Source organism: Panthera leo, chromosome B3 (assembly GCF_018350215.1).
Source record: "Panthera leo isolate Ple1 chromosome B3, P.leo_Ple1_pat1.1, whole genome shotgun sequence".
In the NCBI taxonomy this organism is placed as follows: Eukaryota; Metazoa; Chordata; class Mammalia; order Carnivora; family Felidae; genus Panthera; species Panthera leo.
The window spans coordinates 71,691,796-71,705,966 of NC_056684.1; the positions used below are offsets into that span (position 1 = coordinate 71,691,796).

Here is a 14,171-nt window from a genome sequence, read left to right on the forward strand (position 1 = left end):
CCTCCCTCTCTTCCTGTCCCTCTCCTGCTCTATCTCAAACTAAATAAACCTAAAGGTTCTTTGTATAAAACCGTAGTTAACACATCTCCTGTGATCACAAAGCAGAATCGTGAAACTATAAAAAAAGTAATAAATATCAAAAATGTCAGTATTGGATGTTGTATCAAGACTTGTATCTTTAATATACGAAGCCTTACAACTCAGTAAGTAAACTCAATATAAAAATAAGCAAAAGATCTGAATACATTTTTCTAAAAATAGATATCCAATAAGCCCATGATTACTCACCATAATTTTTTATTTTTTTTTTTTTAGTAAACACTACATCTAATGTGAGGCATGGACTCACAACCCGAGATCAAGAGTCGTGTGCTCTTTCTTTTGACCAAGCCAGCCAGGTGCCCCTCAACGTCATTAGTTTTTAAGAAAATGCAAATCAAAACCACAACGGGATAACATTATTCAAACTTGAACTACTATAGTTAAAAAACAAGGACAGGTAATAAAGTAAGTGTTGGCAAGGATGTGAAAAGTGCAACCTTTATACATGGCTGACAGGAATGCAAAATGTTACAGCTGCTTTGAAAAGATAGTATGGCAGGTTCCTCAAAAGGTTAAAAACGAAATACCATCACAGCCAGCAATTCTACTCTTAGTATATACCCAAGACAGATGAAAACACATGTCTATGCAAAAATGTACATACAAATGTCCACAAAAGCATTATTCAAAATGTAGAAACATATCAAATTATTCAGCAACTGATGAATGGGTAAACCAAATGTGGTTATCACCCATAAAAATGGAATATAAAAAGGAATGATGTACTAACAAATGGTAAAATATAGATGAATTATGAAGTATAAAGTATAAGAAACCAGCCATAAAAGACAAATATTATATGAATCTATTGATATGAAATGTGCAGAATAGGCAAATCTATAGATAGAAAATGGATTAGTAGTTGGCAGGCCTAGGGATAGAATAGATATGACTGATAATAAGTAAGGTGTTTATTTTTGGGGTGATGCAATGTTCTAAAATTAAATCATGATCGTGACTGCACAACTCTAGATATACTGAATTGAATTATACACGTTAAAATGAATTTTATAATGTTATATATTATACATCTGTCTCAATAAAGCTACATTTTAAAAAAGAAAAAAAAACTGATGTCAAGGAGCTTGACAAAATCTACCTGGATTAAGAATATCATGAAGTAGAATCCTAAAACAGCAGTGGCTAATTTTGCATTAGAGGTCATAACCAGAACACCACTTAATTCAGAGCCATATAGCAGATTCTCTGACCAAGTCAAATGCTTCCCCTGCAAAAGAAATACCTCCCACCTAGTTAGTAAGAGTCCAAGACACAATAAACATCAACAACCCGAAATGAAAGTGAAGTGAAATAAAGAATATACTGTCAAAATTTTAAGTCAGTAATAGCAGGTTTATGTTGAGAGTATACTTGTACTAATTGATGTCCTCAACTAAAATCTTCCTGGCAATGAGGTTTCCATGCAAAAGATAAAACCAACAGAAGGGCTCTTAGCAAATGCAAAATTTCACCTTATGCTTAAAATCACATCTACAGAGGTGTCCCTTAGCTTTTCCAAGTAGCTAAGAACCCTCTTATCTCTGAATCACATGCCTGTCCAAGCAGATGGTCTAAATCAGTTCTTCAAAACCTAAAATATTTCAGGAGTTCTTCCTTCAGGTCTAGTGTTACTCAGGAATATCAGAAAAATGGAAGGGAGGGAGGCAGGATGACAGCCCCACTAATCCCAAGAACATGGGGGGTGGAAGTATCCTTTAATCTGTAGTATTTCTTTTTTTTAAATGTTGATTTATTTTTGAGAGAGACAGAGACCCCAGAGCAGCAGCAGAGGAGGTGCAGAGAGGGACAAAGGCACAGAATCTGAAGCAGGCTCCAGGCTGAGCTGTCAGCACAGGGCCCAATCTGGGCTTGTACCCATAGACCAGGAGATAATGACTTGAGCGGAGTTGCCGCTTAACCTACTGAGCCATCTGGGTGCTCCTGTAGTCAGTATTTCTTTAACTTACTAACCAAAACCTAAAACTGGGTGCTTAGAACAAAAAAGGGGTAAATATTAGTTTAATATGATTGTTAGCCGCTTTCACCTGTCTTGCATTTCAAAGGAAACTCCCCTAACAACTGTACTTCACCTCAACTGCTGTTCTACAGTCTACCAGGATACGTTCCTAAAAAAGAGCTCTAACATAAGTATTAACAGTAAAATTGTTCCCCAAAATTCAAACAACTCAAACCCTCCAACATCCCTTTCATTTAACCTTTAATGGTATAACTGTAGTCATAAAAGATCTCTGCTATACATCATTTTTTCTCCCTACAAAACATTTAACTTTAAACTCAATAAATTATACCAAGACCAGTCTACCCCAGAAATTCCTGTACATCCTTCTCCATTCCAACATTTACAATGTTAACTACTTAATACATCTTTTTTTTCCCTCCACTTTCTCTTTTCTATCCATGAAGCAGTTTCTAAGACCTCTCTACCTGCAGGACACAACTCCCTAATAGACCATAAAAGGCTTTTACAACAACCACTCTTTCCAATTATACCAGGCTATTTCTCCAAATACAACCAGGGATATTTACCACTGTACCTTTACTCTATCTGCCTCAAAACCTTTGATACTTAGTATCAAAGGTAAGTTCAAAAATAGCACTTTGTGAAACTACCTGGGGATCTTTAAATGTGAAGAGAGCTCAGAGCTCCACAACGGGAAACACAACTCGGAAACACAACTCGTCTTTCTATGACACAATCCTATACAAATGCAGGACACATAGCAGCCAATATTAATTCCACATCACTGTCTTCAGTGTATAATATTGTGCTTCCTACAATAGCTTCTTCATTGGATAACATACTGCTTGTCATCCATGTGTTGTATTTGATGTGAGTTGATATACTCCATTCCTCTTTCTATTCATGGTGCGATGGCATATTTACTTAATATATTTAGATATGAAGCAGTATTAGCACTCTGAAAAAGCTCTCATGTAAGAACTTTTACAGTCCAGTCACTTATACACTATTTACATTATTATTCATGGCCCATACGTAATGTGTGATAAGTTACTTATTACCATATCTTTTGCTACTAGGTTTATTGTGTCTTCACTTTTATACTGTAGCCTATTGTCAAACCTAATAAACCCTTATTGCTTTCTGTGCTCCCAAGTTTCTATAGAAGAAATGACTGAGAAAGAATTACTTGGCTGTCCATAATGGAGTAATTTTTTTTCCAATTTATATTAACATATGATTCACATACCATAGAAAAAACACCCTCCACACACAAACTTCTGCAATCATTACCACTATGTAATTCCAGAATAATTTCATCAGGGATCTTGTAAGGGAAAGAAAAGTGGGACTACAACTGATGAAAATCTAAAGAATTCCAGAATTTTTCAAAAAATGGATACAGTTTTATACTTAAGGAAACACTAAATCTTTGTGACACAAATGTAAACCTTAAAATTAAAAATAAATTTTAAGAAACTAAAAAGCAGGGCATCTGGCTGGCTCAGTCGGAAGAGCACGCAACTCTTGATCCTAGAGTTGTGAGTTCGAGCCCCATGTTGGGTGTAGAGATTATGTAAATAAATAAAACTTAAAGAATTTGAAAAATCACTTCTAAGTATTTCAAAGCAACTGCTCACATAAGGAGTCCTTTAGCAACAATTTTCCTAAAAGCAACATGATTCTCAACAGGACACAACAAAAACTGGATCTCTGCTAGAATCTTACAGGTTCTCAGGATTAAAAAAACTTTTTTTTTAAATGTTGATTTTTTTTTTTTGAGACAAAATGCAACGGGGGGGAGGGGCAGAGAGGGAGGGAGAGAGACACAGAATCCGAAGCAGGGTCCAGGCTCCGAGTGGGGCTTGAACTCATAGACTGTGTGATCATGACCTGAAGTCAGAAGCTTACTCAACTGAGTCACCCAGGCACCCCCAGGTTTTCAGGCTTTCAAAATCAACAAATAGTATGTTCTGCACACAGGCGAGACTTATGTAATTCCCTTTGTTTTATACATAGAAGCCCACGAATAGTCATCCTAAAACAAAAAGCTACTTTTGGGCTTCTATCCTACCAGAAAAATGTGTTGGTTAATGAATTTCTAGGTAATTCTAAACTATGTATAATAGAGTTTACAGCATACATGAAACAGTTGACAGTGTCTGTCAAACATTAATACATCTATCTAAAATGGTAGTTCCACATATATCAGTCATTTTATGTTAAAAATTCATCCCCAAACTTCCAAAACCTATAAAATTAGGAATGGTCTTAAGAACAAAAGACAGACCGAATATTCAGACCTACCTAATGAAAGAGGTAACTTTTGGGGAAAAAAAACTAATAATAATAATAATAATTTCATCTTAATGATGAAAAATCTGGGGGTGCCTGAGTGGCTCACTTCAGTAAACCATCCAACTCTTGATTTCCCCGACTGTGCTCTCACTCTCTCAAAAAAAAAAAAAAAAAAAAAAAAAAAAAAAGCAAAATCTGATAACTGTAAAAATGCTAAAATATTAACAAAATACATGTAGTTAACGTTGGAAGAACAGCAGCATTCCTGTTATGCCAACAGCAAAAAATGTACTAAGAATTCATTCACACTACAGTAAGCTTTAATGATCACAGGTAGGGGTGCCTGGGTGGCTCAGTTGGTTCAGCGTCCGACTTCAGCTCAGGGCATGATCTCGCAGTCCGTGAGTTCAAGCCCCACATCGGGCTCTGTGCTGACAGCTCGGTGCCTGAAGCCTGTGTCTCCCTTTCTCTCTGCCCCTCCCCCGTTGGTGCTTTGTCTCTCAAAAATAAATGTTAAAAAAAAAAAAAATGATCACAGGTAACAGTTTTGTATTTTTCCACCCACACCCTGAATTAAAATCAGTAATATTACTGCAGTGCAGGTGGCAGCATTAAGGCTACAGAATTTGATCCTGTTGTCTCCCTCAGGAGACAAAATACTAAAATATAAGTAACTTGGTTTGAGTTTTAAAGTTTGATTGCCCTCCAGTTTTAAAGATAAAGTATTTTACAATCCTTGGGTCTTGATCACGCATCCCCGAACAAAATACAACACAGGTAGGAGAGGGCTCTCAAAACAATAAAAACCAAGTGACTCTAATTCTAACAAAAGTGTTAATTACCTATTTCCTGATATCTAAAGTGTTTCTTCTTATAAAACACCCAATGCCTCCTGTATTCTTAAAATTTCTGCCAAATCAGGTTAATGATTAAAGTGCACAATACCTCTATGAAGTATTCTGGGCTCCTTCCCCACTACTCCCAACATACTCCCTCGGGGGGGGGGGGGGGGGGGGGGGGGCCGCGGGGAACGGGGGGTGAGAAAGAAAAAGAAGATAGAACCTGAAATCTGATCAAGCCTGCAGATCTATCCACCAATTCACAAATACAGGTGGGACTGAAACATGCTTAACACAAAGTATAACCCACAAAATGAGATCTATGAAAAACTGATGAGATTAATATTATTATAAGTATGGTGGTGTGATTATGTTTATAAAAGCAATCTTTTAACCATTAAAAAGAGGTCCAGAAAACACTAGAAAATACTAAGCATTTCAATATGCATTAAAGTTGAGAAGACGGTTGTCACACCTGAAGAGAACTGGAGTATGCTAGAGATGTTAGTTTTCTGGGGAAGAGGATTGGAGGGGTATCCACAATTCCCTTCGTTCTGATAATCCAGAAGTGTAACTTGCAGCAACTTTGCATATAAGAAATGTGAAGATCTTGATAATTAACAGGAATGAATCCTCATGCTCTAAAGACTGGGAATTCTATTGATTGGTTGTAAACAGTTATGATATTTGCGAATCATCACATTTATAATGCAATTTCTAGTCTTTCATGTTTCCATTAGTCTTCATAGCAACTCTATTAGTAAGATTATTTCCATATTAGGGATAAGAAACTTGAGATTACATAGGACTTCAGTCAAAAATTTCTTTGCTAAATATTAGGTCTTTGGATTCTTCAATTGTTCTTTTTTTATAGGCTCCAGATCAGCTACCTCTCTACCATAAAAATAAGTAGAACTCAAGATCCCAGAAAGCTAGATAATTAAGAAATGCCAATTTTAGGTCTTGAAATATTTGTGTGAATCTTATGTTCTTAAAGGTATGACTAAAAGGTTTAAATAAACACTGATTTAACCCATTTACATAGGAAGATTCAGAGCTTTCAGCTCATCTCAGAGCCATTATCAATAACCTATTTCAATAAAGAATCCAACATAGTTGATTTAGGACCACTATGTTGTTATGACAATTAATACAAATCTTAACTTTCCAAATAAGTATCTTCAAAATGACTTCTCAGTGTGATTTAAAAAAAAATTTTTTTTAATCCTTATTTTAAGTTTTGAGAGAGGGAGAATCTGAAGCAGGCTCTAGGTTCTGAGCTGTCAAAACGCAGCTTGACATGGGGCCCAAACTCATGGTCTGCAAGATCATAACCTGAATAGAAGTCGGACGCTTAATCAACTGAGCCACCCAGGCGCCCCTCAGTGAGATTTTCTAATGCAATTTTCCTGACTAGTTTCTCTATGCCTGACTAAATTTATTTTCTCATTATAGACCTCAGTACTATACTTGAATCCGCTCTTTACCAGCTACTACCTGGCTGCTCCATCAGTCATCATAAGGCTTTTTCCATTGGCTGAGATTAGAATGGAAGAAAATATTACTCTTCACTGACACTCTATTAATACCAGGCAAATACACCAGAGTAATTAAAGGTATTCTCTCGCCTCTTGAAAAACTGAAGAATGAGGTCAACAGTGGCACCGCCACTAATTTTTAGGATCAAAGAGCAGTGGCAAGAAATTTGAAGGTATTTCTGCAAACATCTAAATTTCCTTACTATTCCTTGCTGTTGATACCTTAACTCATCCAAAATTCCTCACTCAAAAAAATCTTTTCCAAACATACTTACAGTGGCATGATAGAAATGGTCAATGTTTTGCTGCCTCACCAAGACAACTAAAAGTAAAACTTTAGAGGACTACTGTCATGAAGTTAGGATTGTACACGTTAATTCTCTATATACTAAATTTAAAACAGGAGTTTTTTGTGCCAGAGTCCAGGATACCCCAGAAATTATACATACATATATAAATGTATTAGAATTTTTCTAAAGAGATTCATAGACAAAGAAATAGGGTTAAGAATCAAAGAAACAAAACTACTTCCTCATTCTTTAATCAAGGATTCTCAACCCTTTGACATCAAAATCTCTTGAGAAGCATTAAGAAAAATACACCAACACTCAAGCATCTATCTAGACCATATGTATAAGAATCCCTACAGGTATAGTTGGGCATGAGTATTTTTTTAAGAGAGTAAAGGGCAGCTGCTTCAGATAAACTCATTAGGTCTCTCTCTGTCCCTTGAAGTCACCCAACCAATGATCACATTTTTAGGAGCAAAGAGATGCCCAGATCTCTCAACTGCCATCTTTTGTATTTTAGTATTTCCAAAATATGAAAATAATCATGGTTTTCAAAACATGTGTTCAAACATAAATAGACATAAAAATATGAAGAAATCACGAAGGACAAATGAAATAGCCATACTGATGATGCACAAAGAATACTCACACAATTTTAATATGGCATTCAAACACTTTTAACAATGTAGGCCCAAACTATGTTTCCATTCTTAATTCTTTTTGGCCTATTAATGACTAGCTTACCGCAGCCCATATATTTCTCAAACAGAAAAAACATACACGCTCAGATCTTTACACAGGTGTTTACTGGCTGACTTGATAATCCTTTACCCAACTGCCTTAGCATGACTCATCAACTCAGTTCAAAAGTTTTTCATGTGTGAAAAAAAAGCTATTCCCAAATCAATAAAGCTATTACTTTTACTCCCAAAGCAGAAATTTAATTAATTTTCTTATATATTAATAACATTATACTAATCATTGGAATACTGAAATCCTAAGATGAAAAACACCAAAGAAAAATTTATACTAGATCAAGCCCAATGTATCAGCATACACCATACACTTCCATATGATACATAATTTTAAAAGCAGGAAACCAAATAAAACTAGTATTTTTTTAATGTTAATGAAAACTGTTATCAGAATGCTAGTATGATACTGATATCTTTTGTGTATTATATCATTCCAAGAACTAATTCCTGTATCAGCAGGTCTAAATCATTCATAACCTTCCATAACCTATGCCTATCCACATATATTCCTATTTCTCAGCATGCTCCAACAAAATAATATTGCTTTTCTAAAGGTATGTGCCCATGCACGTGCACGCACACACCCACACACTCTCCAACCATTATTCCAACCTCCTTGTCTTTTAGAAAGGTGTTACCACCATCCCCAGTCTGCAAGTCTTCAACACCTTTTACCTCCTAACACAAATTCTTAAAATGTCCTTCAAGGAGAGGATTTTTTTTTTTTTAAGTTTAAGCGGTCAGCAAAGAGCATCACACAGGGCTCAATCCCATGAACCATGAGGTCATGACCTGAGTGGAGATCAAGAGTCGAATGCTCAACCGATTTAGCTAACAACACAGGTGTCTGGAGTGCATATTATTAATTCGTTTACGTATGCTCACTGTATCCTGTTTTGTATTAGTTGGTTTACTCAAGGGAGACTTAGGGATCTTAAAAAAAAAAAAAAAAAAATTGTTGTAATCCCCTACAAAGCAAAGCCAAATGACAAGTATGTGACAGGGACAAAATGAAGAGAGCATGGAAATGCTAATTAAGTTCTATTTCCTCATTGAGCAGTCAATGGATCCTTACTTCTCTATCTGGCATACATATTCAAACAAAACACTGGACATGTCCCCATATGCCCAGACCATATTCAAACAAAACACTGGACATGTCCCCATATGCCCAGACCATATATAAACTGATTCTTTGAAACTAACAAAAACACCACCCTCATCTACCTCTGACAATTTGTAAGAAAGTATTTTTCATTTTGTTTATAAAGGGGGGACTCTGACAACCTGCTTATTGCTCATTACTACAAAAGGGAATGTTTGTTACAAAATTGAAAAATAAAATGATTCTTACTTAAATGGCTTTTAACCAGAATAGACAAAACAAAACACCTTTAACATACCTGTCATAATAATCTCGTTGAAAGTCATAGTCCAAGTCAAAAGAGGAGCTGAAAAACAAATACCAAAAAGGATTAATTTGGAGCTGCTGATGTAAATTTACAACAGTAGATGGGAAAAACAAAAACAAAAACCATGCAAAACCAATCATAACAAACAGATCAAGAGATTAGCATGGAATAATATCCAATCATTCAAACAAATCACTAAAATTTCAATCATTTTAGAGGCCACTGGACATGCAGCAGCCAATTTGCAAATTTAGGCACATACGTATGCTACAATTTCAACATACAACATTAACAGCTAATACAGGAACACTGAAAAATACAACAATAAACCAAACATTCTTATGCTACCCTCCTTCCCTTTCTTATTTCCCAGCTTCTTAAACTAAACAATTCCTCTTGAAGGATTTCATTTTATGTTAAAAATATCAAACTGCTCTTTAGTAAGTAAAAACCTCAGGGAATTCTAATAATTCTCTGGGAAATGGGCGAAAAGGAGGTATACTAATACAAGATTAATAAAGCATCACTTTTACACAGATAAAACATACTACAGTTAACCCTCCCCACATCCAGAAAACAGATAGAGAAGATGCCCACTGATGGACACAATGCAGTTATAAATAATAAAGTTCCGGACCTGAGTAGAGGGGACGGAGAAGGGTGTTCTGGTACTGACCCGTACATCTCCGCTGCAGATCGTTTCACACCTGCTTTTCCTCGGTTCACTTTTGGCTCTGCAGCCAGATTAATATCTGAAAAAGCAAAAACAAAGACAAAAACTTTAATGACAACTCTGGGTGGGGTAGGGTATATCTTAAACTACAGTTTTAAAATGCGTACACAGTATATAAGTCAACAAAGGACTAACACTGTATCTCATCTTTCCTTAGATAAAAGGGGCTCATGAATTTTTATAAGGCTAAGACTTAGTCTTTCATTCCTTTGTCCTCTGTTCTGTAACAAAGTATTCATTATACATAAAGCATTAGGTTTGTCTTTGGTACCTTCTACCCTCAACTGCCACTGAAACTCACTATTCAGAGCATATATTAGGAATGAGTGAGTGACCTCAGAGACATAAAATATACAGCAATTCATGAATATGGAGTATGGTGCCCTCAGATTTTCATTCCCCTTACAAACAGAATCAGCTGTAAAGATGAATAAAAATTGGTTAAGAAATACTATGCAGGGGCACGTAGAGTTGCTCAACTGGGTAAGTGTCGAACTCTTTACTTTGGCTCTGTGCTGGGCGTAGAGCCTGCCTGGGATTCTCTCTACCCTTTCCCAGCTTGCACTCTCTCTCTCTCAAAATAAACATTAAAAAAAAACATATTATGCAGACTAAACTGCTGAGCAACTGTTACATGAACAAAAAGAAAAGGGAAGTAAGGGAACAAAGGAAAAGCCCTAGTTTCCATATGCCTCGTCATTTTTAAAACACATATTCCAACATGGCCAGCTGTTTACCGTTACCCACTGTCTAACAAACAAAAGAATTAATGATTGCTTTCTTATTCTAATAAGAATACATTTGCCAAAAACCAGCTCTCCAAAACTCAGTTCATCAAATGACCAATTGAAAAACAGAATTTCAGTACACTATCTGCTGAGCACCACTACATTTATGAATAATCTTCAGTTCTTAGTTCACTAAACTCATTTTTAATTTTTAACATTTGTTGTTGAGAATGTAGTTTTTAAAAATTTTCTAAAACAAATACAATAAACTATGTATCATGCTAATTACACAACCTTATAGAAGAATTATTTCAAGTGATGATTTAAACTATAGTACTGTGTTGATATCCATAATAGGATATATACTAATAAAAAGAAACTAAAAGCTAAAATTGCATTTAATAATCTTAATTTTGGTAAAAAAAAAAAAAAAAAACAGAAAACAAAACCTAATAGGCGTAGTTATTTTAAAACTGTGGCACAATGCATAAAATTATGTTTTGTTTTCTAAAAACCAAGGTGCTCCTATTTTTCCCGCTGAAACTAGACAGAAGCTATTAAAAATTCAACAATAATAAACACTCTCAGTGTACAGATCATGGTTTCTATGTTAAGTGCCATTTAAAGGAGCCAAGGCTCCTAGAAAAAAGGGGCAAATCGAGATTTAGGTCAAGAAATCTATCAGATGACCTGAAATATCTTGTGATGCCAGAAAGTTAAGGATGCAATAAAATATTACAAGAGTAAGATCTCAAGGACATAGGAACCAATTTGAAGGTGATCCACTGGCCACAGAAGAAATATTTTAAGCTCTAAGGAATGATCTGCAATGCACGAAAATGTATCAATTTATAAGTTTATGGGGATGCCTGGCTAGCTCAGTTGGTAGAGCATGCAACTTTTGTACTTGGGGTTGCGAGTTCTTCAACCCATGCTGGGCATAGAACAGAGCTTACTTTTTTATTTATCCACTTTGAGAGAACAGAGAAAGAATCCTAAGCAGACTCCACACTGTCAACCCAGAGCCCAATACAGGGCTCAAACTCACGACCATGAGATCATGACCTGAGCAGAGATTAAGAAGTTGGAGGTTTCACAGAGTCATCCAGGCACCCCTAGAGCTTTCTTTTTAAAAAAAAAAAAAAAAGGCTAGGGGTGCCTGTGTGGGTCAGTGGGTTAAGTGTCTGACATTGGTTCAGGTCATGATCTCACAGCTCTTGAGTTCAGAGCCTGGAGCCTCGTTCAGATTCTGTGTCTCCCTCTTTCTCTGCCCCTCCCTGCTCCCGTGTTCTCACTCTCTCAAAAAATAAATGTTAAAAAAAATGAAAAAAACAAAAATAAAAAAAGCTAAAATATAAGAGTTTATATTATTAAGCAATGATTATATTTAATGATTGCTACATAGCAGTTTAGAAAAATTATTTTGCAAGCCCTAATGAAATACGTAGGCAATGATCATCAATGGATAATCACCATTAAAGTTAAAAACTGATGGGAAACCTTATCATTGATGTGTCAGGATGTAAACTCAGAACCCACAAATTATCCTTAACATCACTAAAAATGGGACCATATTAGGTCACCTGATGTGGTATAATATAAAACACAGAACACGGTCCGTATAATATTTTCACCAAAATAAATAGTATCTGAATTTTATCAATATCAAGCCTCTAGATCTGCAGTCTAAGGAAGTAAGCTGCTAGTCTGAATTCAGATGTGTTTTAAGTATATATTCTCTTATACATCTATTGGACAGCACTGCTCTAGATGTAGCAGTATTACACAAAACAGAGGTAGAAAACAATTAAATGACACCACAAAGAATCAATCAGTACACAGTGTGGAACACATTTTCTTCAACAAATTAAATGTCATACATTTTTTAAATTGGAAGGACAGGAAAACTCAGATTTAAAAACATCTAAGAGGGAATTAATCAAACACACATACAGACATGAACTGGATCTTGATTTGAATTAATCAAGTTATTTAAAAAAAAAGTTTGAGGGGCACCTGAATGGCTCAGTCAGTTAAATGTCCGACTTTTATCCCTGCTCAGTTAATGAACTCACAGTTCGTGGGTTTGGTCCCACATCAGGCTTTCTGCTTTCAGCGCGGAGCCTGCTTCAGATCCTGTCCCCACCTCTCTCTGCCCTTACCCCTAGCTCTCTCTCAAAAAAATAAAAAGTAAACAAAAAATAAATAAAAAATAAAAACACACAAACCACAAAACAAAAACTTAAAAAAAAAAGTTTGCAACCAGGGGACCAGGGATGCTTGGAAAGCACAGTCAGTTAAGCATCCAACTTTGGCTCAGGTCACTGATCTCGCGAGGTTCATGGGTTTGAGTGGGGTTCTGCTGCTGACATGACAGCTCAGAGCCTGGGGCCTGCTTTGAATTGTGTGTCTCCCTCTCTCTCTGCCCTTTTACCCCACTCACACTGTTTCTCTCTCTCAAAATAAACATTAAAAATAATAACAATAAAAGTTTCAGACTCTAAAGGAAGAAATCTAAACATGGAATGAATATTTGATGGCATTAAGGAATTTCTAGGAGGCTTTATTTTGGTATGTGATAAGGGCAGTGTGGTTTAAAAGTCCCAGTCTGCTAAATATATGTTGGAGTCTTAAAAAGAGACTCGACTCTAACAAAATTTAAGAGAAAAAAGGGAAAAAAAAGAAACAACAGACGAAAACAAGATTAGTCAAATGTTGGTATCTGGTTGGTAAGACAGGTGAGATGGACATACACACATGCTCATTAAACTCTTCTATTTTTGTATTAGTAAATTTCCATGACCGTTAAAAAATAAACAAGTATCATAAAAAAAACCTGACTTCATTTTATGATGGAAAACTGTTTTAGTTCACTTTTGCCACCACACCCATTTTACAGGTATCAAAGTTTTCCTATACTTTGAGTTTTCCTATAGTTTGAATATAGGACAAGTGGGTATGGAAATTTCTTATGTATTCTCAATTAAAACTGTTACTTTTATCTTCAATAGCAAGGATTACAAGGTTCTCTAACTTCTAATATTTCTCCTTCCCAATCCATTGTGGTTAAGATTTCTAAAACAGCATTTGAAAAGGGTTTACAAATGAAATACAAATTACACTAAACTTTTATTCTAAAATCAAAGGGCTTTCATGAAATAGCCACTGAAAAACCATAAACATCCAAAATAGTCTAAAAAGCTGTTGAAACTTTACAATAAATCACGATATAAAGTATTTATTAAATGCTACAATCATTATGAAATGCTCAAGTTTTATCTAGTATTAGAGGGAAAATCACCAACATGAATACACTTAAGGAGGAAAGAACCCACTCCAACCTGGAGAGGAAGGCAGTTAGAAGTTAAAATGTTTAAATTGGAATTCAAATTTGCACATTATACAACTGAATACAAAGTCCTGAAAATGCTGAAAACAAAATGAAAACTTAAATAAGCCTCTACAGGAATCATCAGAAAACTAAGTTCTCAATTA

At 35.5% G+C, this 14,171-nt stretch overlaps 1 protein-coding gene across 11 annotated transcripts in view; it reads right to left on the reverse strand.

The window, feature by feature from the left end:
• Nucleotides 1–14,171, reverse strand: part of HNRNPC (heterogeneous nuclear ribonucleoprotein C) — a 54,658-nt gene that overhangs the window by 12,275 nt on the left and 28,212 nt on the right. For 9 of the 11 annotated variants that reach the window (XM_042942638.1, XM_042942635.1, XM_042942630.1 and 6 more), the window contains 2 exons: nt 9,853–9,967; nt 9,207–9,254 (listed from right to left, as the gene is read on the reverse strand). In XM_042942638.1, the coding sequence (XP_042798572.1) occupies nt 9,207–9,254; nt 9,853–9,967 (163 nt within the window). The remainder of the gene's footprint in view (nt 1–9,206; nt 9,255–9,852; nt 9,968–14,171) is intronic. The other 2 variants (XM_042942640.1, XM_042942639.1) reach the window with 1 other exon arrangement.